At 40.4% G+C, this 26,825-nt stretch overlaps 1 protein-coding gene across 2 annotated transcripts in view; it reads right to left on the bottom strand.

Annotated features, from left to right (window-relative positions):
• Nucleotides 1-26,825, bottom strand: part of LOC140486459 (bromodomain and WD repeat-containing protein 1-like) — a 212,412-nt gene that overhangs the window by 105,821 nt on the left and 79,766 nt on the right. For both annotated transcript variants that reach the window (XM_072585656.1, XM_072585657.1), the window contains 3 exons: nucleotides 19,520-19,703; nucleotides 17,997-18,090; nucleotides 5,312-5,455 (listed from right to left, as the gene is read on the bottom strand). In XM_072585656.1, coding sequence (XP_072441757.1) covers nucleotides 5,312-5,455; nucleotides 17,997-18,090; nucleotides 19,520-19,703 — 422 coding nt within the window. The remainder of the gene's footprint in view (nucleotides 1-5,311; nucleotides 5,456-17,996; nucleotides 18,091-19,519; nucleotides 19,704-26,825) is intronic.

The following is a 26,825-nucleotide window of genomic DNA, read 5'->3' as shown; positions in this document are numbered from 1 at the left end:
CAATACAATAAACTCACCATAGTACTACTAGACCAAAGGGTAGCTCTCTCATTAGAGAGAGACAGCTGTTAGTGGCTTAACCAGAGTTACCATAGCTCAAGTGAGGAAAGGGGTTGAGATAGAGAGGTATCAGCCTGTGCAGAAATTGAATCAGCTCATTGGCATTAATCTATATCACAAATCAGCTGCCCAGCTAGCTAAGTTGACTGATCCTCACAGGGATGCTATGGCAGACCATTTAGACACATGTATCATCAGCATGGTTTCATGAAGGATAAACATGACTGCCAAATTTAATACAATTATTTGAAGAGGTAACAAACAGGATAGATATAAAGGGAAACAGTGAATGTATTAAGGTGGGATTTTCAGAAGGCATTTGTAAAGGTACCACACTAGGCTATTTAGTAAGCTAACAGCCCAAGATTTTGAAGTAGTATATTAACACGTATAGAGCATTGTCTAACATAGGAGACAGAGTTGGAATAACAGGGGGCATTTTTAGGATAGCAAGATCAGAGGTGTGTAACAGGGACCAGTGCTTGAGTCATAATTATTTACAATATATACACGACTTGAATGAGCTAAGTGAATGTACTAGAATCAAGATTAGAGTGATGCTGGAAAAGCACAGCAGGTTGGCAGCATCTGAGGAGCAAGAAAATTGATATTTTGGGCAAGAGCCATTCCTGCTGTGCTTTTCCAACATCACTGTAATCTTGACTCTAATAACCAGCATCTGCAGTCCTCACTTTCACCTAAACGTACTCGAGCCAAGTTTGCAGATGACAAAGAGAGGTGGGAAGGCAAATGCTGAAAACGTCAGAGTCTGTAGAGGGATACAGACAGGTTAAGCGAGGTGGATGAAAACTTGGAGTACAGTACAGTGAGGAAATGTGAGGTTATGCATTTTGGAAGAAGAACAGAACATTATTTAAATAGAGAAAGATTGTACCAAACTACAGAGGGGTTTGAGAGTGCTCTAACATGAATCATAAAAAGCTAGCATCCAAGTCCAGTGGGTAATAGGGAAGGCACATGAAATGTTGACTTTTATTTCAAAGGGAATGGAGTACGAAATAGGGAAGTTTTGCTGAAACTATACAATCAGACAACAGCAACAAGACTGAATGGTTTTGTGCCCTTATCTGAGGAAAGATTTACTGGCACTGGAGGCTGTTCAGAGACATAAAAGATTCTTAGGGACAGGATACATGAAGAAAGGTTGTTTCCCCTTATTGCAGAGTACAGGACCATGGACATAATCTCAGAATAAGGTTTTGCACATTTAAAACAGTGACGTGGAGGAATTTCTTCTTGCAGAGTTGTGTGTCTGTGGAATTCTTTACCACAGAAGACCATTAAAAAGACCATTCATATGTTTCAATAAAAGAAAGAATTGCACGTACAGAAGTTCTGGAACAAAAACAGAAATTGCTGGAGAAACTCAGTAAGTCTGGCAGTATCTGTATAGAGAAAGCAAAGTTCACATTTGAAGTCCAGTGACCCTTTTTCAGAAATGACTGGGATTCACTGCACTTCAAATGTTGATTTTGCTTTCTCTTCACAGATGCTGCCAGACCTGATGAGTTTCTCCAGGAATTCCTAGTTAAGGAATTTCAAGCTGAAGTAGACTGATTTTTTTTATCAGTAAGGGAGTCTGAGTTATGGGGAAAAGGTAGGAAAGTAGAGTTGAAGATGATCAGATCAGCCATGAATTCATTGAATTGGAGAACAGATTTCATAGGGTGACTGACTGTTTTATAGTGTAATTAGTAATCCACATAATCCCAATATTTTGGAAAATACTGTTCCATGTTACCTGTTTTTCAAAGGTTTTAAAAAACATTAGCTCTATAGTCTTATTAAATCAGACAAGCTAGAATGTGCAGAATTATGAAATGGATAATTGGCAGAGTGGGATTAAAAGGCAGCCATGCACAATGATAAAGGGTGTATAGTAGTATTCTACAGTGATCAGTGCCAGGTAAATGTTGTTCATAATTTATATTAAAAACAAAATTTTAAAATTTGTGAATGAAACCACCAAGTTGGGAGTGATAGCCAATCCCATGGAAGACTGCAACAAATTACAAGGCATTAAGTACATTGCAGAGAAATGTTAGGTAGGATATTTTGATAATAGGGATCTTATATTACTTGAAGCTTGGTTACAGGTATAATACAGAAAAATGGTCTCAAAGTGCAAATAAACTAATTGTTAACAATGCCCCACAAGTTAGCAAAGCCCTCAAAACACAGGTAAACCAATCACTAAGATTTATTCCTAGAGATGACAACTGACAAGGAAGGAAGAAAAGTTATGCTTAGTATGCTTCAAATCTTGGTTATACCAGAAAGAATACTGCATGCAGTTCTGGCTACCATATTATAAAAATGATACACAGGCACTAGAGTGTGTGCAGAAAAGCTTTACAAGGATGATAGCAGATAGCAGAAATATTCTTAATAGCAAAGTCTGAAAAGACTGGGTTTTTCAGAAGACTGTGGGCTAAGCCAATGAGGTAATTAAAATTGTGAAAGATTTTGATTGTGTTGTAAAGAGAATGCTTCCTTCTGAGGGGAAACAATTAACCAAAAGGCGAACAAATAACAGTCACCAAGAAATCTAATAGGTCATTCAGAAAAATACTTTAGCCAAAGAATAGTGGGAACAAAGAATGTATTATCACAGGAAGTGGGTGAAGCAAATTCTACTGATTTATTTAAGGAAACAAACAAATTAAGGGAGAAGAAAGTAGAGGGTGACAGTGATACATTAGATGAGGAAAAAAAAATGGGGCTGGCTCAAGCAGAACACAAGTGACAGCAGAGACAGATTGGGTCAATGGCCTACTTGGCTTTCTTCAACTCTCTGCCAAATATCCACTGACAAATAGCAGTATATTTTACATCTGCTTTCTTCTGTCTCAATAGATAGACTTGTTATTAATTCAATCAACTTCTATGTTACAAACATAGAGATACAGAAAATACAGTATGACATTTGGCCAGTTGAGCCAATAACTCAGTACCCTATTTCCACTTTCCCATACCTTTTGATCATTTTAGCCCTAAGAAATATACCTATCGCTTTCTTGAAAATATTGAATGTTTTGGCCTAAACTGCTTTCTGTGGCAGAGAATTCCACTGTTTGACTGAAGAAAGTTTTCCTCACCTCAATGCTGAATGGGCTATCGTATATTCTCTCACTGTGACCCCTGATCAACAGGAGCATCAGTTCCTTTGAGGAGCCCCACTGATTCTTCTAAACTCCCAAGAATATAGTCCTCACCGATTCAGTTTCTCTTCATACATAAGTTCCTGCCATCTCAGCAATCAGCCTGGCAAACTTTTGTTGCACTCCCTCCATAGCCAGAATATCCTTAATCAGATAAGGAGACCAAAATTGCATACAATACTCCAACTGTGGTCTCACCAAAGCCCTGTACAATTGCAGCAAGACATCCCTGCTCCTGTAGTCAAATCCTCTTGTTAGGAAGGCAAACACTCCATTAGCCTTCTTCACCTCCTGCTGCACCTGCATACTTACTTTCAGCAACATCTAGTTCTAGGTCTTGCTCCACCTTTCCTAATCCATGCCAGATAATCTGCCATCCCAAAGTGAGTAACTTTATATTGACCCACATTATGTTTTTATCTGTCATGCATTTGACCACTCATTCAACTTGTATAGCCATAATGAAGGGATCTCTGCACCCCCCTCACAGATCACCCTCCTACTCAGCTTTGTTGTCTACAAACCACTTTTAGTTCCCTCATATACGTACTATATGTGAATAGTTGGGGTGTGAGTACTGATCTCGGTCATACCCCACTAGTCACTGCTTACCTCGGAAATACTCTACTTCATGTCTGCTAACCAGTTCTCTATCCATGTCAGTCTACTATCCACAATCCCATGGGCTTTTATTTTACATGCTAATCTCTCTTGTGGGATCTTGTTGAAAGCCTCCTAAAGTCCAAGCAAACCACATCCATTGACTCCCCCAATCAACTGTACAAGTTACATATTAAAGGATTCCAGAAGATTTGTCAAGCATGCTTTCTTTCTCGTAAATCCACGCTGACTCCATTTGATCCAGTCACCTTTTCCAAGATCTCTGCTGTTAAATGTTAAAATATATATAAATGGACTAACATTTTCCCCACTACCAACATTAGGTTAACCTGTCTATTTGTTTTCTTCCTCAATTTTCTCTCAACTCCCATTTTTAAATAATATGGTTACATTACCCACACTCCAATCCATAGAAACTGTTTCAGATTCTCTAGAATTTTGAAAGATGATCACCAATGTATCCCTTTCTAGGACCACTTCCTTAATTACTCTGGAACATAGATTATCAAGGCCTGGTTATTTTTTTGGCCTTTAATACCAATTTTCCCAACATAATTTCTCTCGCTCATTAGACCCTGTGTTTCCCGAAGGTTTGGAGTCATTATTTGTGTCCTCCTTTGTGAAAAAAAGAACCAAAATATGCTTGTAAATTGATCTGCCTACTCTTTGTTCCCCATTATAAGCTCCCAAGTCTGACTGTAAAGGACCTGACACTTGACTTAACCAACCATTTTTTCTTCAGACACCTATAGAAGCTTTTACCATCTGAATATATATTCTCTGCAAGCTTACTCTCTCACTCTGGTTTTTCTGTTGAATCAATCATACTGTTCTCCCTTGCTGAAAGCTAAACTGCGAGCAATCTTTAGGCCTGCTGCTTTCTTTGGCCAATTTGTGTGCCCCATTCCTCAGATCTGATACCATCCTAATTGTCCTTGTTTGCCTTGCTTGGGCCACCTTTCCAATTTTATTTTGGTGCCATAAGAACAAGGAACAAGGGTCGGCTACTCAGTCCTCAAAGCCTGCTCAGTCATTCAATAAGGTCCTGGGCTATCGGATTATCTTTCCTCCCTTTGACAAAGAATAATTTACTTCTGCCTTAAAAATGCTTAAAGCTTCTGCATCCACTGTCTCGAGACAGGAGATTCCAAACACACACAACCTTCAAAGAAAAAATGTTGACTCATCACAAATATTTCACATTTTACATGACAAATTACAATGCAAACTGTTTTTGACAGGTCAAATATGCATTCAAATATATATTACTTAACATTCATCACTATTGAATAAATTTTGCTTTATGCTCAATCTTCTTTCTTCTATCGTTTCCTGAATTTCAATATAGCCCTCCAGAATTTAGTACAAATCAAATTTTGCAATGACTTAAACATAAGCTACTGTATTATACTAAATCAGAGAGGCAAAGTATGACTTGTATCACTAACCTCTTCAGAACTAACTTCCTCTGCTTCTTCATGAAAAAACTGAGCTAGTTCCTCCACAGCAGCACGTGTTCTGTATTTGTGTTGCTCACGACGCTGCGCCCTCATTTTCCTTTTGGTGTGTTCAGACAGGTCAAAGGAGTCATTCTAAAATGAAAATACCAGAATGAAATCTTTTCAATCATAAATCAAACTACTTTTTAAAGGCTACTCGAATACCAGACCAAAGAGAATGGATCACACGAGGTATAATAAAACTATTTTTAAAAATTGCACACCGTATTAGGAATATAGGAACAATAGCAGTCTATTTGGCCCTTTGAGCCTGCTCCAACATTCAATAAAATCATGGCCAACATGGTTGTGGTCTCAGCTCCTACCAAAAAATAAATCAAAACTCTGCCTTGAGTAAGAACAAAAGAATAAGATTAAGATTATTGGGCCAGTGACAAATCAGCACATCAACAGAAAGGTCAGATAAAGATTAGAAAGCAGAACAGAAACAATTAGAGGTAATACAGACAACTGAAGAACTGGAAAAATGGGCAGGACATACCTGAACTATTCTCTACATTGTTGGGTAGTTACTAGCATTGTAACTATAATGAAACAACTTGATTAGGGAAGTAACTAGTTTTGGAGTGCAAGTCTTCATAAATATTGCCAAGATGTTGCCACGGTGCATAATCTTTGCAGTACCCAGTGCCTTCACCCATTTCTTTATATCATGGGAGTAAAGACCGGGCACATTAGGAAGCCAAGATAGATTGTCCATTTTTGATTGTAATGTTTGATTAGATTAGATTACTTACAGTGTGGAAACAGGCCCTTTGGCCCAACAAGTCCACACCAACCCTCCGAAGAGCAACCCACCCAGACCCATTCCCCTGCATTTACCCCTTACCTATGAGCAATTTAACACGGCCAATTCACCTAACCTGCACATTTTTGGACTGTGGGAGAAAACCAGAGCACCCAAAGGAAACCCATGCAGACACGGGGAGAATGTGCAAACTCCACACAGTTGCCTGAGGCGAGAATTGAACCCGGGTCTCTTGCGCTGTGAGGCAACAGTGCTAACCACTGTGCCAACAAGCCATGTGCAGAGCTCCACCGTGATTAACAATAGGGATATTTGTTGAGTCTCCTTCTGAGTTATTTAATTGTTCACCATCATGTGTGACTTGATGGAACAGGAAAGCAGAGCATACTTCTGATCTGTTGATTGTTAACATCACTTAATTATGTGCGACAGCATATTGCTTTTTGGTATGCTAGTAGTGTTGTCTTTCAGCTTCATTTTTAGATATGGCCACTGCTACTCTTGGTGCACTCTTCTGCACCATGGTTGATTTCCTGGCTTGATAGCAGCAGCAGATTGGAGGGTATGTTAGGTCTTGAACTTCTAGATTGTGTCTGAATACAATTTTGCTATTGCTGATGACCCGCAGCACCTCAAGGATGTCCAGCTGCCAGATTTATTTGAAACCTATCCCACTCAGCACTGTTGTAATGCCATATAACACAATGAAGGGTATCCTCAAATGTGAAGGCAGGACTTCAGCTCCACAAGGTTTGTGTTGTGGTCACTCCTCCTCGTACTGTCACAAACATCTGAAACAGATAGGTGGGTTTGGACAAAGTCATGCACATTTCTTTCTCTTGTTCACTCCCTCACCATCTGTCATAACCCTGGTCTAGAAGTTGTGTCCATCTTGATGATGGACAATGATGTCTGCATTGCAAAGTGTGTTATGTGCCCTCAGCACCCTCAATGTATCCTCCAAGGTGATTAACGGATAGGTGCACTGAATCAACTGCTGGGACGGTTGGGGGTGGTGAATATTAATCAAGAGAAGGTTACCTTTACAACATTTTACCTGATACTGTAAGTCGTCATGAGGTCTGAAGTTAATGCTGAGGACTTCCAAGACAACAAACAACTCCCTGACTGTCACTACAATACTGCAGCATTTTTGTAGTTCTGACCTGTCAGCGGGACATGACAAACTGAAGGATATTAATTGTGGTGTGTTGAAAATCCTTATTCTCAACCATACCTTACAATTTATGCCTGTTGCCCAACTAGTCGGTGGGATAGTTGTTTGAATTTTGGCACAGGTCCACAGAAGCAATTTGTAGGCTGCATATGCTATGATCGTTTCCAGTGCCTTGATCAATGCCAGCAGACTTGGTATAAGTTACATATAAATGAGTGGTTTGCTATGCCATTTCAATGAACATTTCAGGGCCAAACATATTGCTGTGGCTCCGGAGTCACACATAGATCAGACCAGCTGAGGATAGTGGAGTTTCCTCCCCTAAACGACATTAAGGAACTTCATATGCTTTAGTGACAATAGCCAATGATTTCATGGTCACTATTAGGCTAGATTTTAATTCCAGGCTTTTTTATGAATTGAACTCAAATTTCATCATCATCTGTGCTGAGATTCGAACTCCAATCACCTGACCATTGCCTCAATCTGAGTGTAACTGGAACAGTAAATAACCCTACATCACTATCTTTCCCCTGAACCCAGTTGATAGGACTCAAATTCATCACACAAAGTCTGCACATAATACTAAGATATGAGCAACAATAAGTTCTGAAGGTGGAAGTTATAAAATTATAAAAACAAACTAGTGCAGATGCTGGAAATTTGAACTAATGAACAGAAGATGCTAGAGAATCTCAGCAAGTGCGGCAACATTTGTGGGAGAGAGAGAAACAGAATTAACATCGAGTCTGATAATGACTCAACTCTTTTTTTTTCTCTCCACAGATACTTCTCGGCCTCCTCAGTTTCTACAACATTTTTCTTATTATAGACAGAATGTATGTGTGCGCGTGTTTGTGTGTGGGGGAGGGGGAATGATGGTTGAAACCGACAGATGGTGGTCACTATAAGCAAGCAGGAGGTGATCCACTTCAACTGCAACAAAGACATCAGAGTATTTTCTGAACAACACGTTGACAGAGATTTTAACACAAAGATATATTTTGTCAAGCTTTTCATCTTGGATTCATTAGGACATTTGCAAGAACAAATTTGAAGGAGAACTGCATTTCATACAGTATAAAAAGTGCACTGATTGCTTGGCAATGGAGCTTTCATTAGTAGAGGCATTGCCACGAATAATGCACCACTTAGATGACGACTGACAGCTAAATACCAACCTTGGCTTAAATTTAAAGCAGGTAGGTTGACTGTTTAGTTAAGGAGAAAGTGAGAACTGCAGATGCTGGAGACCAGAGTTGAAAAGTGTGGTGCTTGAAAAGCGCAGCAGGCCAGGCTGCATCCGAGGAGCAAGAGAATCGACATTATGGGCATAAGCCCTTCTTCAGGAATGAGGCTGGTGTGCCAAGCGGGCTGAGATAAAAGTGGGGGGGGGGGGGGGGGGGGGGGGGGGGGCACTGGGAATATGATAGGTGGAAGGAGGTGAGGGTGAGGGTGATAGGCCAGAGAGGGGGTGGGGGCGGAGGGGTCAGGAAGAAGATTGCAGGTCAAGAGGGTGGTGCTGAATCCGGGGGTTGGGACTGAGATAAGGTGGGGGGAGGGGAAATGAGGAAGCTGGAGAAATCTACATTCATCCCGTGTGTTTGGAGGGTTCCTAGGCGGAAAATGAGTTCAGGCACTGGTCCGAGGAATGAACTGAAAATGGCTATATTGTTAAGTTGAAACAGGTACAACATGTATATATGTTATTTCTGCCTGTAAAGAACAGGGCTGTATGTATTAACATATGTAGCTTCAACAATGTGCAAGGATATCATAATGCAAGCCAGACCAACAATCTTAAATTAGTTGTCAACATAATTTTTAGCACATTTGGAGGTATTTAGCAAACCCTGCCCAATCTCAGAATCACATCTAATGTTGGAGAACATGTACTGAGTTTTGCAAGTATAGGCTGATTGGGTATACAACTATGTATCCTCTTGCAACCAGCTGAAGTAAAATGTTTTGGGATGTAGGGCCAACATAGCTAGCATCAGACTTGAACTGAAATTTATATACTACATTACTCATTGCATGATAAACACAATATTGTACTGTCTTGACATCAATATACTGTTAGTGGCAAAAACATCATACATATTGCTACTGCATAATAGCAGAACAAAATTATTAGCATCATCAGTTTTTTTGAGATACCTCATCTTCCCAAGATAATCAGAGGTACACTGGGCCATAGGCCTCTATGAGAGTTTGTGCGATCTGAAACAAGAAATGATCAGATCGAGGTGGACATTATTTCACCAGATTAGATTAGACTCCCTACAGTATGGAAACAGGCCCTTCAGCCCAGCAAGCCCACAATGACCCTCCAAAGAGTAACCCACCCAGACCCATTTCCCTACCCTGTATTTACCCCGACTAATGCATCTAATACTATGGGCAATTTAGCATGGCCAATTCACCTGATCTGCAGGTCGTTGGATTATGGGAGGAAACTGGAGTACCCGGAGGAAACCCACGCAGACACAGGTAGAATGTGCAAACTCCACACAGACAGTTGCCCAATGAGCTACCAGCGGAAGTGGTTAAGGTGAGTACATTAATAAAAGGTATTTGGATAAATTCACAAATAGGAAAGCTTCAGAAGGATATGGGCCAAGTGCAGGGAAATGGGGTTAGCGTAGATGGACATTTTTATCAACATGGACCAGTTTGGTCTGAAGGGCCTGTCTCCATGCTGTAGCACTGTATGACATCCACGCAACAATCCCTAGACAGAAATGTTTCATTCCAGTCAGGGAACATTCAGCGGTCAAGGCCATTCAGCCTCCGATCTGTGGGTAAGCATCCTCCAAGGCAAACTTCGAGATACACAGCAATGCAGAATAACCAAGCAGAAACTGATAGTCAAGTTCCTACTGAAAACGACAGCCTCAACTGTGATCTTGGGTTCATGTCGCGCTATATGTGACCCCATCATACTGTTCTGTGAAATCTTCCTACTGTCCTGTTTTGACACCATCACCTTAATAAATTGTAATGATCTCTCTACCTTAATTAATTTTTGCAGTTTTGGATACAATTAGCTTGATGGTAGCAAGTATAGTTGGATCCTCAGCATATGACTCTTATACCTATCATGTATTCCTGTCATTTAGCTTGTCTCTAGAACCACATTATTTTGTAATTATCTCTCTGCCACATTTAATTGGATTATAAGTCATCCCTTCACTTGTTACTCAACTGTTGACACTTTACTTACACCGTCTGATACTCGGTCACCTGCAGAGATTTATTATTCAACACTCCACACATACCAGTTATATAATCTTTTGATCTCTCTACCCTTAAATTGTCTTCATGCTTTTCTCTCACTTCATCTGATCAAAGGGCTGCACTCCGAAAGCTTGTGATTTCAAATAAATTTGTTGGACTATAACCTGGTGTCATGTGACTTGTGACTTTGTCTACCCCAGTCCAAAACTGGCACCCCACATCAGAGTTACATGAGGCGGTGGGATAGACGGGGTAGATGACCAAAGGCTGAGATAAAAAGCAGGTTTAAAGGCCCATATTCAGAGAACAGAATGAGAGAGTAAGATGGAATTCCAGAGCTTAGCGGTTTGACAGGTGAACACACTGACTAATGCCGCAACTGTACAAACATAAAATTTGCAGGAGTAGGCTATTCAGCCCTCAACACTGCTCCACCATTCTAATGTGTGACTGATGTGTTTGTATTTTGAATTCCACATTCCCACCTATTCCCAATAACTTTGAATTTTGTTGCCTATCAAGAATCAATCCAAAATAAAAAACAAATTTCTGATACAACTTGGGAGGTCTGCAGCATCTGTGGAGAGAAAGCAGAGTTAACATTTTCAGTCCAATTACCCTTCAAGAATCTATCCACTTTTGCCTTAAAAATATTCAATGACCAAATCGACCACCTTCTGAGATAGTGTTCCAAAAGTTTCATGTCAAAAAATTTTCATCTCTTACCTAAAAGAGCAACCATTAATTTTAAAATATTGACCTTTGCTCTAGAAACAACCACAAGAGGAAACAGAGGAGAAAGTGAGGACTACAGATCTTGAGATCAGAGTCGAGTGTGGGGTGCTGGAAAAGCACAGCAGGTCAGGCAGCATCCGAGCAGCAGAAGGATTGACGTTTTGGGCAAGAGCCCTTGAAACTTCGATTCGCCTGCTGCTCGGATGCTGCCTGACCTGCTGCGCTTTTCCAGTACCCCACACACAACACAAGAGGAAATATCCTAATCATGTTTACCTCGTCAAGACCACTTAGGATCTTATACGCTTCAATCACCTAGACTTTACTCTTCTAAATTCCAGAGAAAATAAGCCCAGTCTGTCCAACTTTTCCTCGTGAAACAAACTGCTCAATCTGGTTAGCTAGTAAATCCCGTGTGAACTGCCTCCCTTAAATAAGGAGCTCAAAAATCACACAATATTCGAGATGTTATCTCAGCAATGTCTTTACAACTGCAGCATAAAAGCTTTACTTTTATGTTCAGTTCCTTTCAGATCACTCCACTCGCCTCTTTAATTAATTACTGTACCAACATGCCAACATTTTGTGGCTCAAGCACAAGAACACCTACATCCTTATGACCCACAGAATACTGTAGTCCTTCTCAGTTTAAGTAAACTCTGATTTTCCATTATTAGAATCATACAGTGCAGAAGAGGTCCTTCAGCCCAAGTCTGCACAGACATGTAAGAAACTAATCACATTTAACAGCGCTTTGCCCATAGCCTTGAATTTATGACTTGCCAAGTGCTCATCCAGGTTTTTTTTTACCTCTACCATCCTGCCAGGCAGCAAATTCCAGACCTGGCTATAAAGACTTTTGCTTTCACTCTACCTAAATCTCACCTTGAGCCTATATCCCCTTGAGACTGAATTCAATTGAATTTATTGTCACGTGTACTGAGGCACAGTGAAAAGCTTTGTTTTGCGAGCAATACAGGCAGATCACATAGTTCAATAGCACAGATAAGTAAATAGTAGGTAAACAGTGACAAAACAAAAACACAGGTATTGGCAAATGCTAAGAGTCTGAGAGTCCAATCAGTATTCTAACAACAGTAGGGTAGAAACCGTTTCGAAACTGGCTGGTGCATGTGTTCAGGCTTCCGTACCTTTTTGTACTGACCCTCTGTACTTCTGTACTGACCCTTCAACTAAGGGGAACAGCTGTTCCTTATCCACTCTGTCCAAAATCCTCAATCAGATCACCCCTTAATCTTCTCCGCTTCAATGAAAACAACCCAAGCCTATTCAACCTTTCCTCATAACTTAAAATTTCCAACCAAGGCATCATCCTGGTGAATCCCTGCACCCGCTTTGGTGCAATCACATTATTCCTGTAATGTGGCAATCAGAATTGCACACAGTACTCTAGCTGTGGTCTCACGAAAGTTATACATAACTCCCCTGTTTTTGTAATCTATGCCTTGACTGATAAAGGCAAGTGCTCTATTTGCCTTTTTTTAAACTAACATGCCTGTCTGCCTTCAGAGATCCATAGACAAGCATGCCAAGGTCCCTTTGTTCCAAAGAACTTCCCAGTGTCATGTCATTCATTGAATACTTTTGTCAAATTACCCCTTCCAAACTGTATCGTTTCACATTTTTTCAGGGCCAAATTCCATCTGCCACATACCTGCCCATTTGACAATCCCATTTAGATCTTTTTGTATCCTAAGACACTCAACCTCATTGTTAACCACCTGACCAATCTTTGTGTCATTCTCAAACTTAATAATCCATACTCCCCACCAACAGCCGCCAATATCATTTAAATAAACAGTAAACTATCGAGGACCCAGCAAGATCCCTTTGGTATTCCAGTCACTAAAGCGGCCTTCGATCATCACCTTCTGAATCCTACAACTAAATCAATTTTGAATCCACTTTATCAAATTACCCATATCCCATCCATGTGTATTTGGCTTCTTGATAAGCCTGGTCAAAGACTTTGCTGAAATTCACATGAACTACATCAACTGCACTAACCTCAAATTCACTTCCACAATGGAGGAGATGGATGTAATGTATTAGTTCAACACTCTATCAATGTCCTCAGCTGCACCTACAGACTGCTCCTTTGGTCCCTCCTCTTTCCCTGGTTATCCTCCTCTCATTAATATATTTAAAGAATTTTCCCAACTTTTACCAGCCAGAGCTTCTTTGTATCTGCTCTTTGCTTTCCTAATTGCTTTCTTAAGTTCCAGCCTGCACTAAAGTCCGCTAATTTGTTCCTCTTTTAAGTACTAAAAGCTTCTGTTTTCTTTACCCTATCCTGATTATTGCTGGTTTTTCCATGGTTCTCTGAGCTTATTACTATTGCCTATCATCCTAGAGGGACCATGCTAGTCTTGTACCCTCCCTATTTCCTTTTTGAACACACTGCACTACTCTTCTATAGATTGCCCCATTAGTAGCTGTTCCCAGTCTACCTTGGCTAGATCCTGCGTTACTTTACTAAAGTCCACGCTCACCACAAACCAAATCCATTTTTTGGAAACTTGTCTATTTATTTGTCCATAAGCAGCTTACATTGTACCATTTTATTCATGACAACACAAACAACTTTCCATTTCCCCACTCTATCTGCCATCTTTTGTCCATTAACTCAACCTATTGATATCCATCTGTAACCTCCCAGAGTTTTTTACGTTAGCTTACTTTCACATACCCATCTTTGTGTCATCTGCAAATTTAGATACCACGTTTTCGTTCCCCTCATCTAGTCACCGATGTATATCAAAAAAACTTGAAACCTGCAGCACACAGCCCTGTTGAACCCACTCATCACATACTTCCACTCAGAAACAGACGCATTTACATACACTGCTTTTCACTGGCCAGCTAATCTTGGAGCCACGCGAGCATATTACTCCCAATGTCATGAGCTCCTACTTTTCACAATAACCTTTAATGTGACATCTTTTGAATGCTTTTTGGAAATCCTCCAATGTCAACAGACTCCCCTTTATCCACAGTGAATATTGCTTCTTCAAATGCCAATAAATTGGTTAAACGTATTTCCCTTTCACAAAACCAGACTGACTCCTAATTAAAATGAGTTTGCCAAAGCACATAGAAATAAACTCCTTAATAGTTGATTCATCCTGACGACAGAAATCAAGCTTACTGGCCTATAGTTTTTTGATTTCTGCTTCCATCCTGCATGAATAGCAGGGTTATACAGAGGAACATCTATTATCCGAAGGCCACGGGCGAGGACTTCCGTTTGGTAATCACTTTAAGGTGAAGGGTGGAAGGTATAGGGGAGATGTCAGGGGTGGGTTCTTCACCCAGAGAGTGGTGGGGGCATGGAATGCGCTGCCCGTGGGAGTGGTAGAGTCAGATTCATTGGCGACCTTTAAGCGGCATTTGGATAGGTACATGGATGGGTGCTTAATCTAGGATAGAAGTTCGGCACAACATCGTGGGCCGAAGGGCCTGTTCTGTGCTGTATTGTTCTATGTTCTATGAATGCTGGATAACAGTTTAGCCATGTACTGGGGCCCTGCAATTTTGTTGAGATAATCTGAAGTTCAGATAGTCGAAGGCCAGACAAATCGAAGTTCCTCTGTATTTGCTATTTTCCCAATCTGACGCAACATTCCCAGTACTTTGTGAACTTAAAAAATTAACACTGCCATATCTACTCCATGTTCTGAAGTCACAGCAGACTCAAACTGTTAACTATTTGCTTTCCACAGACACTGCCAGACCTGCTGGAAGAATCAATCAGGATCCAAGGATGTATCAGTCCACAACCACTTGCTCAGCATGGTTTCCCTGATGAGTGGCACTTTTTAAATGCCAATAGAAACATTTACTATCCATTGTTCCATTTATAGCTGCAGCTTCTTCTCATTCTCTTACTTCGGTCTTCAATCTCTGTAGTTCTTGAATTGTGTACAGATCTTTGTACAATGAAATGCTTTTCCCACGAGTTTAGTACTTTCTTTAATCTCTCGTTAACCAGATGGTGAGTCCTCTCCTTGGAATATTTCTTTATAGTAGGAATATACTTATTCTGTGTATTCTGAAATAGCTATTTACATGGCTAGCACTACTTTTCCATTGATCTCTTTACCCAAAATGCTGCGCCAAAAAGCTCTTGAAAGCTTTTTACAAACTACTCACTCACGCTATGACTGCCAATCAGATTTCACTACTTCTTACATAGATTAAAATCACCCATATCCCTCAGCTACAAACATCCAATATTTCTTCTTGTATATACAAGTACCTTGATTATCCAAATATCCGATTATCTGAAGGAGATCTCTCAGTCCCAATAGAAACATTACATCAAAGAGGCGTTTCCAACACTGATCGTGCCTTTTGTTTACTATGGTTAAAAACAAAATTGGCTTAATGAAATGCTGCCGAGAACAGTCCTGCACTTCGATGGGAACCTAGGCACCATCTCCAAATGACTGACTGCCCGCCTGTTCTCTCACCACACTTGCCCTGGAATTCTACATTAGGGTGTACCCTGAACTCTCCTTCCCCAGATAATCTCTCTAACACTGTCCTGTACAGGGCAACGGTGGAACTTGACAAAAAGTTGCAGTAAGGTGTGTGTGTCTGTCTGCGTGCACGTGCTGCCCAAAGGCAGCAGTCATACTGTTGGTATCCAGTCTGGCTGCCGCGGGGGTAGGAGGTGGTGGCCAGAGTGCGCACGGGGGCGGAGGTGGGGGCACAGGTCAGGACGGGCAGGGGCTCACGTGCAGTGGTTGCTGCCTAGTCTCCTGAATGGGGAGCTGTGTCAGTCCCATTATACTGATTGGGGGCAGGGGTGGGTGGGGAGTGGGTGGGGGCAGAAAGGCTTTAGCAATGCTGGAGATCCCTTACACACAAGTGTGTGTCTGCTCAGAAACAATCCCTGAGACAGAGAGGGAGCAAGGCAGGCAAACCGAGGAAAAAGCAAACTTCAGTAAACTCCGAGCCCCAGAGGACAGGCATTGTATCAATTAACCAAATAATCAACTATCCGAACGAAACACTGCCCGCCCATCTCATTTGGATAATCGAGGTTCCTCTGTATTTTGTCCTACAACAAGTAATCCTATAGATTACATCAACTAAGAAAAGCTAAGTGATCGTACAAGCTAAGAGTAGGAGAAAACGGGTGAGCTACTGAAATCAATCTACATAAAATGAGAATTGACCTATAAGTAAATGAGAATGGGTGACTGTGCGATGTTATAATAGGACTAGGTGTGGGGTAGGTAAAGAAAACACGGAAGGATGGAATCGGGCTTTCAAGTTAGTGACCTTGATGTTGAGCCCAAGAAGCCGCAGGATCCTCAAGCAGAAAACGAGATGCTATTTTTCAAACTTTTGCTGAGGCTCACTCGAACACTGCAGAAAGCCGGTAACAGAAATGTTGGCATCGGATACGGTGGTGTGAAGTGGCAGGCAATTGGAAGATCAGGGTCATTTTTGCAGACAGAACATCATCACTCTGCAAAGCAGTCACCCAGTCAGTGCTTCATTTCCCTAATGTAAATAAGACCATACTGTGAACAGAGAATAGTGTAGACTAGATTGAATTAAGTACAGATAAATGACTGCTTCAACTAGAAGGTATGCCTGAAACCTCCTGAGGAGGGAGAGGTAAACAGCCATGTGTTATATCTTCTACAACTGCATGGGATGCTGCTGTGGGGGTGTGAGATGGTATTGATTAGATTACTTACAGTGTGGAAACAGGTCCTTCAGCCCAACAAGTCCACATCGACCGTCCGAAGAGCAACCCACCCAGACCCATTCCCATTCCCTTACATCTCCTTCAATTTAGCATGGCCAATTCACTTAACCTGTATATTTTGGACGGTGGAGGAAACCGGAGCACCCGGAGGAAACTCACGCAGACACAGGGAGAATGTGCAAACTCCATACAGACAGTGGCCTGAGGCGGGAATTGAACCCGGGTCTCTGGCACTGTGAGGCAGCAGTGCTAACCACTGTGCCATCCACTGTATTGAGGTGGTATTAGGGGGAATATACTAGAGTGACCCAGAAGGAACAGATCCTGAGGATTGCTGCTGGAGAGGGGGTAGTGGTGGTGTGTGGAGAAGATAGGAGGAGAGAGACAGGTGTCTGGTTGTGGCATCCTCTTGGAGATGCCAGAGATGTCAGTTTATAATCCTATATATTGCAGAGGCTGGTGGGGTGGTAAGTGAGGATAGGGGGAGCCCTATCATTGTTATGGGAGGAGAAAGGATGAGGATAGAAGTGTGGGAGCTGGGTTCAGCTTGCCTCGGGTGACTGTGTGGAGTTTGCACATTCTCCCCATGTCTGCATGGGTTTCCTTTAGGTACTCTTGTTTCATCCCATAATCCAAAGATGTGTAGATCAGTTGAATTGGTCATGCTAAATTGCCTAGCTTTCTATCCTTCTTCAGTGCCATACAACTGAATGCATGTATGAAAGAAAAGTCAAGGATGCTAACCATGTCAAAATTATGAGCCATACCGACAGTTTTGGGTCTGGAGCAGATTAGAGATAGGGAAAAATGAAACCATGAAAGAACTTGAAAATGATTAAATGCTGTTTTAACTCTGTGTCAGCACATAGGTGGTGATGTGAGCACTCCATAGGATCAAGTGATGGGTCCCGGGAGCAAATAAATAAAACTCAGCATAAATAAGCAGCACTCCAGTTAAATCACCCACCCTTTGTGCAGAGTGCACTGGTCGTCTTTTCTTCTCCCTTGTATATAAGGCAATTTCCTCTTCACTTTTCGCAATCCTAAAATCTTCCTGAATCCTGAGTAAAAAGGAACAAAAAAAAATCCGCATCAGTAAAAAAAAAGGAAAATTCCACAACAATTTCATCATAATGCAAAGGTAGGATGACAGAACGAGAACGTCAAAGCAAGAGTGACACTGCAAAACAAAATATTGCATTTATGCACCACCATAGACAAATATATAATACCCCAAAATCAGTTAAAACCAATGAGGAACTTGAGACTGCATTCCAGGAAATGAGGCACACACAAAAAAAAAATCAATATTCCAATCTTTTGGTACCTCCTACAAGAGGAAAGACAAAGATTGTGGCTAGTGCATCTACAATTTCCACTCTCATTTACTTCAGAATCTTGGCATTCATCTCTTCTGGTCCTACTGCATTGTCAACTTTGTACCAAACGTTCAGCAAAATACGTCCTCCATCATATTTGAACCCATCTCGTCCTCCACTGTCATTAAGACTTAAGCAGCATCTCTGTCTTTGGTGAAAACAGATGCAAAGTATTCATTTAACACCTCTAGCATGTTTTTTGCCTCCAGGTGTATACCACCTCTCTGGACTCTAACTAACCGTACTTCTTTTAACACACTTTTACTATTTATTCGGCCATAATGACCTTGGGAGACCTCTACTGGCTACCTGTCTTGCCTCAATTTCAAAATAGTTTTCATTTGCTTTTGGACCTTGCCACTAAACTTTCTATATTCCTCTTGGTTCTCAATTTTATTTTCTACTGGCCACTTGTCATAAGCACACTTCTTCATTATCTTAATTTCTATCTTCTTTATCATAAAGGAAGCTCCAGATTTTTGTTCTACTTTTCCCATTTGAAGGAATATATTGATGTCCCTGAATGATTTCCTCTTTAAAGGCAGTCCATTAGTCAGTTTACATGACCAGGAGCATCCAACATAAAATCTATCATACGAAGATGGACTCAAATCCATTTCTCAATACACTCTAACAGTCTTAAACGACAACTCAAGTAAGTTCAGTCCACATCTGATGACTACCCATAGCTCGAAAATTATTCTTATAATAAACACAACAAACACGCAACAGAAAATAATACACTATAAAAATCAAAAGAACTGTGGATGCTGTAAATCAGAAACAAAAATACAAATTGCTGGAAAAGCTCAGGAGGTCTGGAAGTATCTGTGGAGAGAAATCCGAACAAACATTTCAGATCAAGTGACACTTACTCAGAACTGAGGAATTGCTTTTCCAGCAAATCCTACTTTTGTTTCTGATAATACATTGTACCCTGGTTTATGTAAGCAAAGAAAGTGGAACAGGTCATACTGACACCACAAGAAAGCCCTTTTTAAGGCACTTTTTCTTCCTGCCAAGGCACAGAACAACTTACTATTACACTTGACTAGAAAATGAGCAAAATAATATTTAATAACAGTTTCAGATATTTGCTTTAAAACCATACCTGTTCACACTATGTTGTATTTCAGGTACTACTACTCTTCGTTTCCAGGCCATGATGTCACCCTCTGTGGCTATTTGGCTACGGGGAGCATTGTTATGCATCTGACGAACACCTTCAATCTGTCCACTACGGCGCAGTCCTACATTTGGTGGTGACAAAATATCGGAGCTGGGGATCCTTAAAACTTCAAGCAGAACAAAATATAAAAGTTAAGACAAAAAATCTTCAGCCTCTTAAAGGATCCAATTTTGACTATTTACTGTGTAATATATAATGGTAATCTTGCAATATCTGCCTTTTTGCTATTCAGTTGGCTGAAAATATATCAGAATATAAAGTAGGATCCAGAAATAGCCACTTCAAAGTTGAATAATGCAATCCAACTACTACTTTTAGTAATTACTTGTTTCATTGTGTAGCCCATCGCACCTTTTCCATGAAAATTAGGATTGGGGAAAAAACACCAGAAAAGATTGAGAAATAGCTGCAGATACAGGTGGACTTTCAAGGAAGAGTGCATATGCCCTAATTAATTTGCTAATGAAAAGCATATTCTTCAAACACTGGAAACAATAAGCAACCAGATCTAACATTACAAAATTTTATAAAAACACAGGTGGTCAGGTAAATCTATTTAGAGAAGAACAATTAACGTTTCATGTCAAAAATGTTTTATCAGAACTCATGCACTTAGCTTGTTTTAATAATTGCATGACCACTAGGGATAGACTGTGTGTGGTTGCTCTAGAAAATCAACACTTGAAAGCGCTGAAGCAGCTCGGCATGTCTGGCAGCATTTGTGGACATAGAAATAGTGTTACTATTACGAGTCTGATGTGACATTTTCATTTTCAGACTTCCGCACCTTAATTTATAGCTATTTAATGTTTATTTCTTTCACCCGAAAGAGCAACCTGTGTTTCACACAGGACCTCCATACCATCTGCTCCCCTTGTGCCTCCTCCACTTCTTTCAATAGTATAAAAACCGCTATTTTCCAATCCCTTTCAGTTCTGAAGAAATCTTACTGAACTTAAACATTTAACTCTATTTTTCTCTCCACACTAGCAGGCAGATCTGCTAAGCTTCTCCAGCATTCTGTGTATTTCAGAAGCCCAGGCAAAGTTTCTGGGGACATTGATTCAAATTCCACAACGACAGCTGGTAGAATTTAAACTTGGTTAATAAATCACAAATCAAAATCTCGCTTCAAAAATCATGACCATGACAATTGTTATTGATGATCATAAAAGCCTTTCAGAAAAGGAAAGAAAATTTGCCATCCTTATTTAGTCTGGGTTACATATCATTTCAGATCAAAAACAATGTGGTTGACTCTCAACTTCCCTCTGAAATGGCTTACAATACCACTCAGTTCGTTGACAAGTATGGATAGATAACAAATCATGTCCCTACCAGAGACGCCTAAATCATATGAAAAAAAATCAAAATACTGTGTATACTAGATATCTTAAATGGAAAAAGTGACGGAAAAACTCAGCCATTCTGGCAGCATCTGTGAAAAGAGAAACAGGGCTCATCTTCTCAGTCCAATGTTTCGTCTCTGGAACCTGAAGTGGGTTCAGCTTGTCAAGCCTCTTCTGACAGAAAAGTCAGTGGATTCAAAAGGTTAACCATTTTTCTCTCTCTTCAGATTCTGCCAGACCTGCTGAGTTTCCCCAACCCTATGTTAATCCCATGAAAAACTGATTACACTTGATGTTCTGGCTCCCTGCGTTTGGCAGAGGTTACAGTAAATAAAGAGAGAGTGTTTTTGAAAAAAAATTATCCAAGGCCAAAATAGAAAATTATCTATAACTAGGTCTGTAAAAAGAGTATTTTATTAAAACAGAAACCTATGCAAGTTGTTGTACACTGAGGAGAATGATGCGTCAACATTCATTTAACATTACCAATTGGTGCAGGCAACATGCAGGCATAATGTTTTGCAATATTATAAGTCAAGTTATGCTGACTGAGGTAAAACAAGAAATTCAACTAATGCTCAGTTCAGTCATTCCTGTAAAATCAAGCAAATTATCTCAGTGCCTATCAATGGCTCATTAGGTATACAGAAGCATCTGGCCATTCAGTCCATCAAGCATTCATCATTCTACACAATCATGACCAAATGGCCGCTTCAATGGCTTTATAACAATCTTAGAGCCATAGTCATTAACAGCACAGAAACGGACCCTTTGGTTCAACTGGTCAATGCTGAACAGATATCTTAAATCTAGACCCAATTGCCAGCACTTGGCCCATATCCCTCTCAACCCTTTCTATTCATATACCTATGCAGATGCCTTTTAAATGATGTAATTGTATCCTTCTCCACCACTTCCTATAACAGCTCATTCAATATATGCACCACCCTCTATGTGAAAAAGTTGTCCTTCAGGTCCCTTTTAAATCTCTCCCTTCTCACCTTAAACCTACATCCTCCAATTTTGGATTCCCCCAGCTCCAAGAAAAAGATACTAGGTAAAAACAAGGACTGCAGATGCTGGAAACCAGTGTCTAGATTAGAGTGGTGCTGGAAAAGCACAACAGGTCAGGCAGCATCTGAGGAGCAGGAAAATCAACATTTATGGCAAAAGCCCGTCCTGATGAAGGGAAAAGATAGTCTATTTATCCTATCTACGCCCCTCATGGTTTTACAAACCTCTATAAGGTCACCCCTCTGCTTCCAATGCTCCAGGGAAAACAGCCCCAGCCTACTCAGCCTTTTCCTATAGCTCAACCCCACCAAGCCTAGCAACATCCTTGCAAATCTTTTCTGAATCCTTTCAGGTTTCATAACATCTTTGCTATAACAGGTTCTACACTATCTCCTTATTTCTTTACATTATTGGTAGTTGGAAATGTGTCAAACTTGACTTTAAATATACTCAAATACTTAAGTTTCCTGTGAACTGAAGAAAGCCAGAGATTCACAACTCATGTCTCCTCTTCAGTCCAAAGTAGGTTCCCCCTCATTTTGTATTTCTCTTCCCTGACTGTAGGATTCCATGACCAGAGATCTATCTTACAGGATATTTAAAGACACAGGTATGTTCAATTAGATTGAGAGAACCAGAAGTCAAGAGTTTAGATATATTGTTGAAGCTGTATAAGGCTCTGGTCTGACCGCATTTGGAATACTGAGCAGTTATGGGCTCTGTATCTTAGGAAGAATGTGTCGGCATTAGAGGGGTCCAGAGGGAGGTTGACAAGAATGATCCCACGAATGAAGAACTTGTCTTGAGAGGTGGTTGAAGACTCTGGGCCTGTACTTGTTGGGAATGGAGGAGGATGAGGGGGTATCTGATTGAAATTTATGAAATACTAAGCAGCCTGGACAGCTTGTACATGGAGAAAATGTTTTCACCATTAAGAGAGACTAGAAACTGAGTGCACAGCCTCAGAATAAAGGGACAACCCTTTAGAACGGAAATGAGGAGGAATTTCTTCAGCCAAAAGGTGGTGAAACTGCAGAAATCATTGCCACAGAAGGAAGTGGAGGCAAATGATTGAGTGTATTTAAGACAGCGATAGAACAGAGGTAGATAGGTTCGTGATTAGTAAGGGGATCAATGGACATGGGGAGAAGGCGGGAGAATGGAGGTTGAGAAATAAATCTGCCATAATTGAATAGCAGAGTAAACTCGATAGGCCAAATGGCCTAATTCTGCTTCTGTCTCTCAATCTTCAAGCTCAAAAAAAAAACATCTACAGGCCTAGTTTGCCCAATTTTTCCACAAAGAGCAGTTCCACTATTGTGGAAACAAGTGTGGTGAACCTTAGTTGCTTTAATTCTTGGAAATAATATCCTGCCTGAGGTAAGATCACCAAAACTGATCACAACACTCCAGATGCAGTGAAACCCAGATTCTACACAATTGAAGAAAATCCTCATGTGATAAAAGCTAATATACAATTAGCCTTCCTAATTGTTTGCTGTACCTGCATTTTCATGTTTAGTGATTTATTCATAAAGACACCCAGATCTTTTTGTACATCTGCACTTTCTAATCTCTTAAAATTCACAAAATACTCCATATGGCTGCTCTGCCTACAAAAGTGAACAATCTCACACTATTCCACATTAATTTCCATCTGTCACGTACTTGTCCATTTACCAAGTCTGTCCAAATCTTCTTGAAGCTGATTACATTTCCTTCACCAGAATACAGTTGCGCCTAACTCTGTCTCAGCTACAAAATTAGAATTATTATATTTGACACTGAACATGGATATACAGTATATCACTGTCTGCCAACATGAAATTCCCTGGTCATTCCGTTAGCCCTTTTCTGCTTGTTTACTAATCCTTAAGACATCCAGTAGATTACCTCCAATCCCATGTGATTTAATTTTGCGAAGTAACCTCTTGTGAAGGACTTTATTAAAAGCCTTTTAAAAATTCAAGTATATTATGGCCACAAACTCTCATCAATTCTGTTTGTAAAATGCTGAAAAAGAAATTAACAGGCCTAACCGACATGATTTCCTATTCACAAGTCCACGCTGTGTCAAAGCAGATCATCAACCATTCTTTATTTTGCAATCAACATTTTTCCCACCAGTGCAGAGAGTTTTATTTTCTCTTGCCCTCTCTTCTGAATAGCAGGGAGGTAATTGCAAACTTTAATCTGTAGAAGCCATTCCAGACCATTAGAATTTTGGAAGGCGATCACCAATTCATCCAAAGCTACCTTTTTCAGCATTCTGGGACGTAGAATATCAGGTTCCAGGGACTTGCCAATATTCAATACAATTACCGTATGTACTCATGTAAAAGTCAAACGTTTTAGAGTTTTTTTAAAAGGTTAAATTTATGGGGTTGACTATTACCTGGATACTACTTTTGAGGGGCTGAAATTCATGCTATAGTCCAAAATACCATATCGTTTACCAGAAGCCCAATTGACCTCTCAATGAATAAGTGTGCTTGGATGCTACAGGGGAACTGAGCTCAGCTAAACTGCACACAAAGGGAGGTTGTCACTTGACTCTGCCCTGATGCATGTTAAACTTTTACGCCAAATTGATGAGAATTGTATATCGAAACACAAGAGCATTAAAAAAAAGTTTCCACATTGTAACATTTGTATACAGGATAATACTTTGACTCACAAATATTGATTTGTGAAGAACCAAGTTTGACTTTAACATGAAATACATGGAAAATCCAGATTTTTTGGCCAAAAGGGGTAAACGTTTACTCGAGTACATATGGTAATTTCCCCAACACAGCCTCCTTACTGGTGCAGGCAGAAGGGTGTCAAATTAGTCATAATTTTGGATCATTGGGATCTCTTCCAAGGCAGTTGGGATCTGTTAAAAAAAAGGGAGTGTTGCATCTTAACTAGAGGGGCACGAACATCCTGCTGGGGAGATTTACTCGTGAAACCCAGGTGGATTTAAAATAATAAGGCAGAGGGAACCAAAACAGTAAGTCAGATTGTGAGCAGAAGGTAGAGGTTAATAAGATAATCAGGTAGGGCTGGTCCAATAACCATGGTGAGGGAAGTAATCATAAAAGATCAAAATGTGAGTTGAAAGTTGAATTCAAAGATTGTGATGAGGCTCAGTATTATCAGGGATTAAGAAAAAAGGATGGAGTGTGTCAAAAGCTGTACTGCACAAGAAAATATTAAAAGAGAAATACAAATCAGTAGAACTTATTTAAAATCAAAACTAAAATAGAAATTGCTGGAAAAGCTCAGTACGTCTGGCAGCATATGTGGAGAGAAATCAGAGTTCACATTTCAGGTCCAGTGACCCTTCCTCAGAACTGCATTTTCAACAAACAGGTCAAGTGCAGGTAAAAGGCCAGAGGGAAGGGTTCAGGTGGAGGGAGTGTGTTGGAGGTGGGTGAAGGGATCTGTGGGATGGGAAGAGGACTCTTCTCCAAAGGATTGAGCACAGAGCTGAAGGAGGAAGAAAGTTCAACGTCATGTCGCACCCAAAATTCATTAAGGTGGGGGTGCAGAGGATTAAAATTGAGATCTTTGAGTCTGTTAACTCTGATTTCTCTCCATTGATGCTGCCAGACCTTGTGTTTTCCCAGCAATTTCTGTTTTAGTTTTTGTTTCTGATTTCCAGCATCAGCAGTTCTTTTGAGTTTTCTTTTTGAACTTATTTCAAGTCCTTGCACCTAAATGCATGTGGTATTCAAAATAAAGTTGATGAGTTAACAACAAAAATAGAAAAATAGGTATGACCTGGTGGCAGTTTCTGAAATGTGGCTACCAGAGGAGCAGAACTGGGAGTTAAATATCCAAGCATATCAGTATTCCAAAAGGAGAAGCAGGAGGTAACGTTGCTTTACTGGTTAAGGATGACAGCAAAGCTTCCAACGTAAAGTATAGCATAAGCCATGAAATAATGAGGGCTTGTCAGAATGGCACAACAGTAATTGTAGGTGATTCTAATGTGCATATTGACTGGATAAATGAGCTTGAGGGTAGCTTTGAGGAAAGGTTCATAGAGTGTATGAGAGATTGTTTCTTGCAGCAACATGGCATGGAATTAAGCAGAGAACTGACACTATCCAACAGGGAAGGATGAATAAATGGTCTTGTAATTAACGATCCTCTGAGAAGGAGTGATCAAAACATGCTAGAGTTCCAAATTCAGATTGAGTAAGTGAATACAGGCACATACAAGAGTTTTAATGTTGAGGAAGGAGTTGGCGCTAGTGGACTAGGCAAACAATCGAAGGGCAGGGCGACCAAATAACATTATCAAATGCTTCGGGAGACACTAAATACCTCTCTACTGAAGTATATTCCCTAGAGGAAGAGGAATTGTAAAAAGATGAAGAATCATTCATGTCTTAATAAGGAAGTCAAGGATAACAAAGGCAAGAATTTGGCAGATGGGGTTGAAAGTGAATAAGTATGAGGTTATGCATTTTGGCTGGGAAAATAAAAGGGAAAATTATTATTGAAATGGGAAGCAGTTCAAAGTGAGTCAGTGCAGAGGGATACGGGTGTCCTTGCGCATGAATCGTGTTAAGTGGCTCTGCGGGCGCAACCTATAACAAAACAGACAAATGGGATCCTTATAATCCAGTCCTTTTGCAATAAATGTAAAAGTGGTGTTGCAATTGTTTAAGATGTCATCGGGATGACACCTAGAGTTTTGTCTCCAATTTTGGTCTCCTTGCTTGAGCAAAGATGTGGTGGCACCAGATTGATTCCAGGATGAAATGGCTGTCGTATGAAGAGCTTTGAATTGGGCTTGTACTCACTGGAGTTCAGATGAATTAGGTAGGATCTGATTGATGTATGTACAAGGATGAGATCAGCCACGTTCA

The sequence above is a fragment of the Chiloscyllium punctatum genome, chromosome 15 (assembly GCF_047496795.1).
Source record: "Chiloscyllium punctatum isolate Juve2018m chromosome 15, sChiPun1.3, whole genome shotgun sequence".
Taxonomy (NCBI): Eukaryota; Metazoa; Chordata; class Chondrichthyes; order Orectolobiformes; family Hemiscylliidae; genus Chiloscyllium; species Chiloscyllium punctatum.
This window is presented reverse-complemented; position numbering and strand designations above follow the sequence as displayed.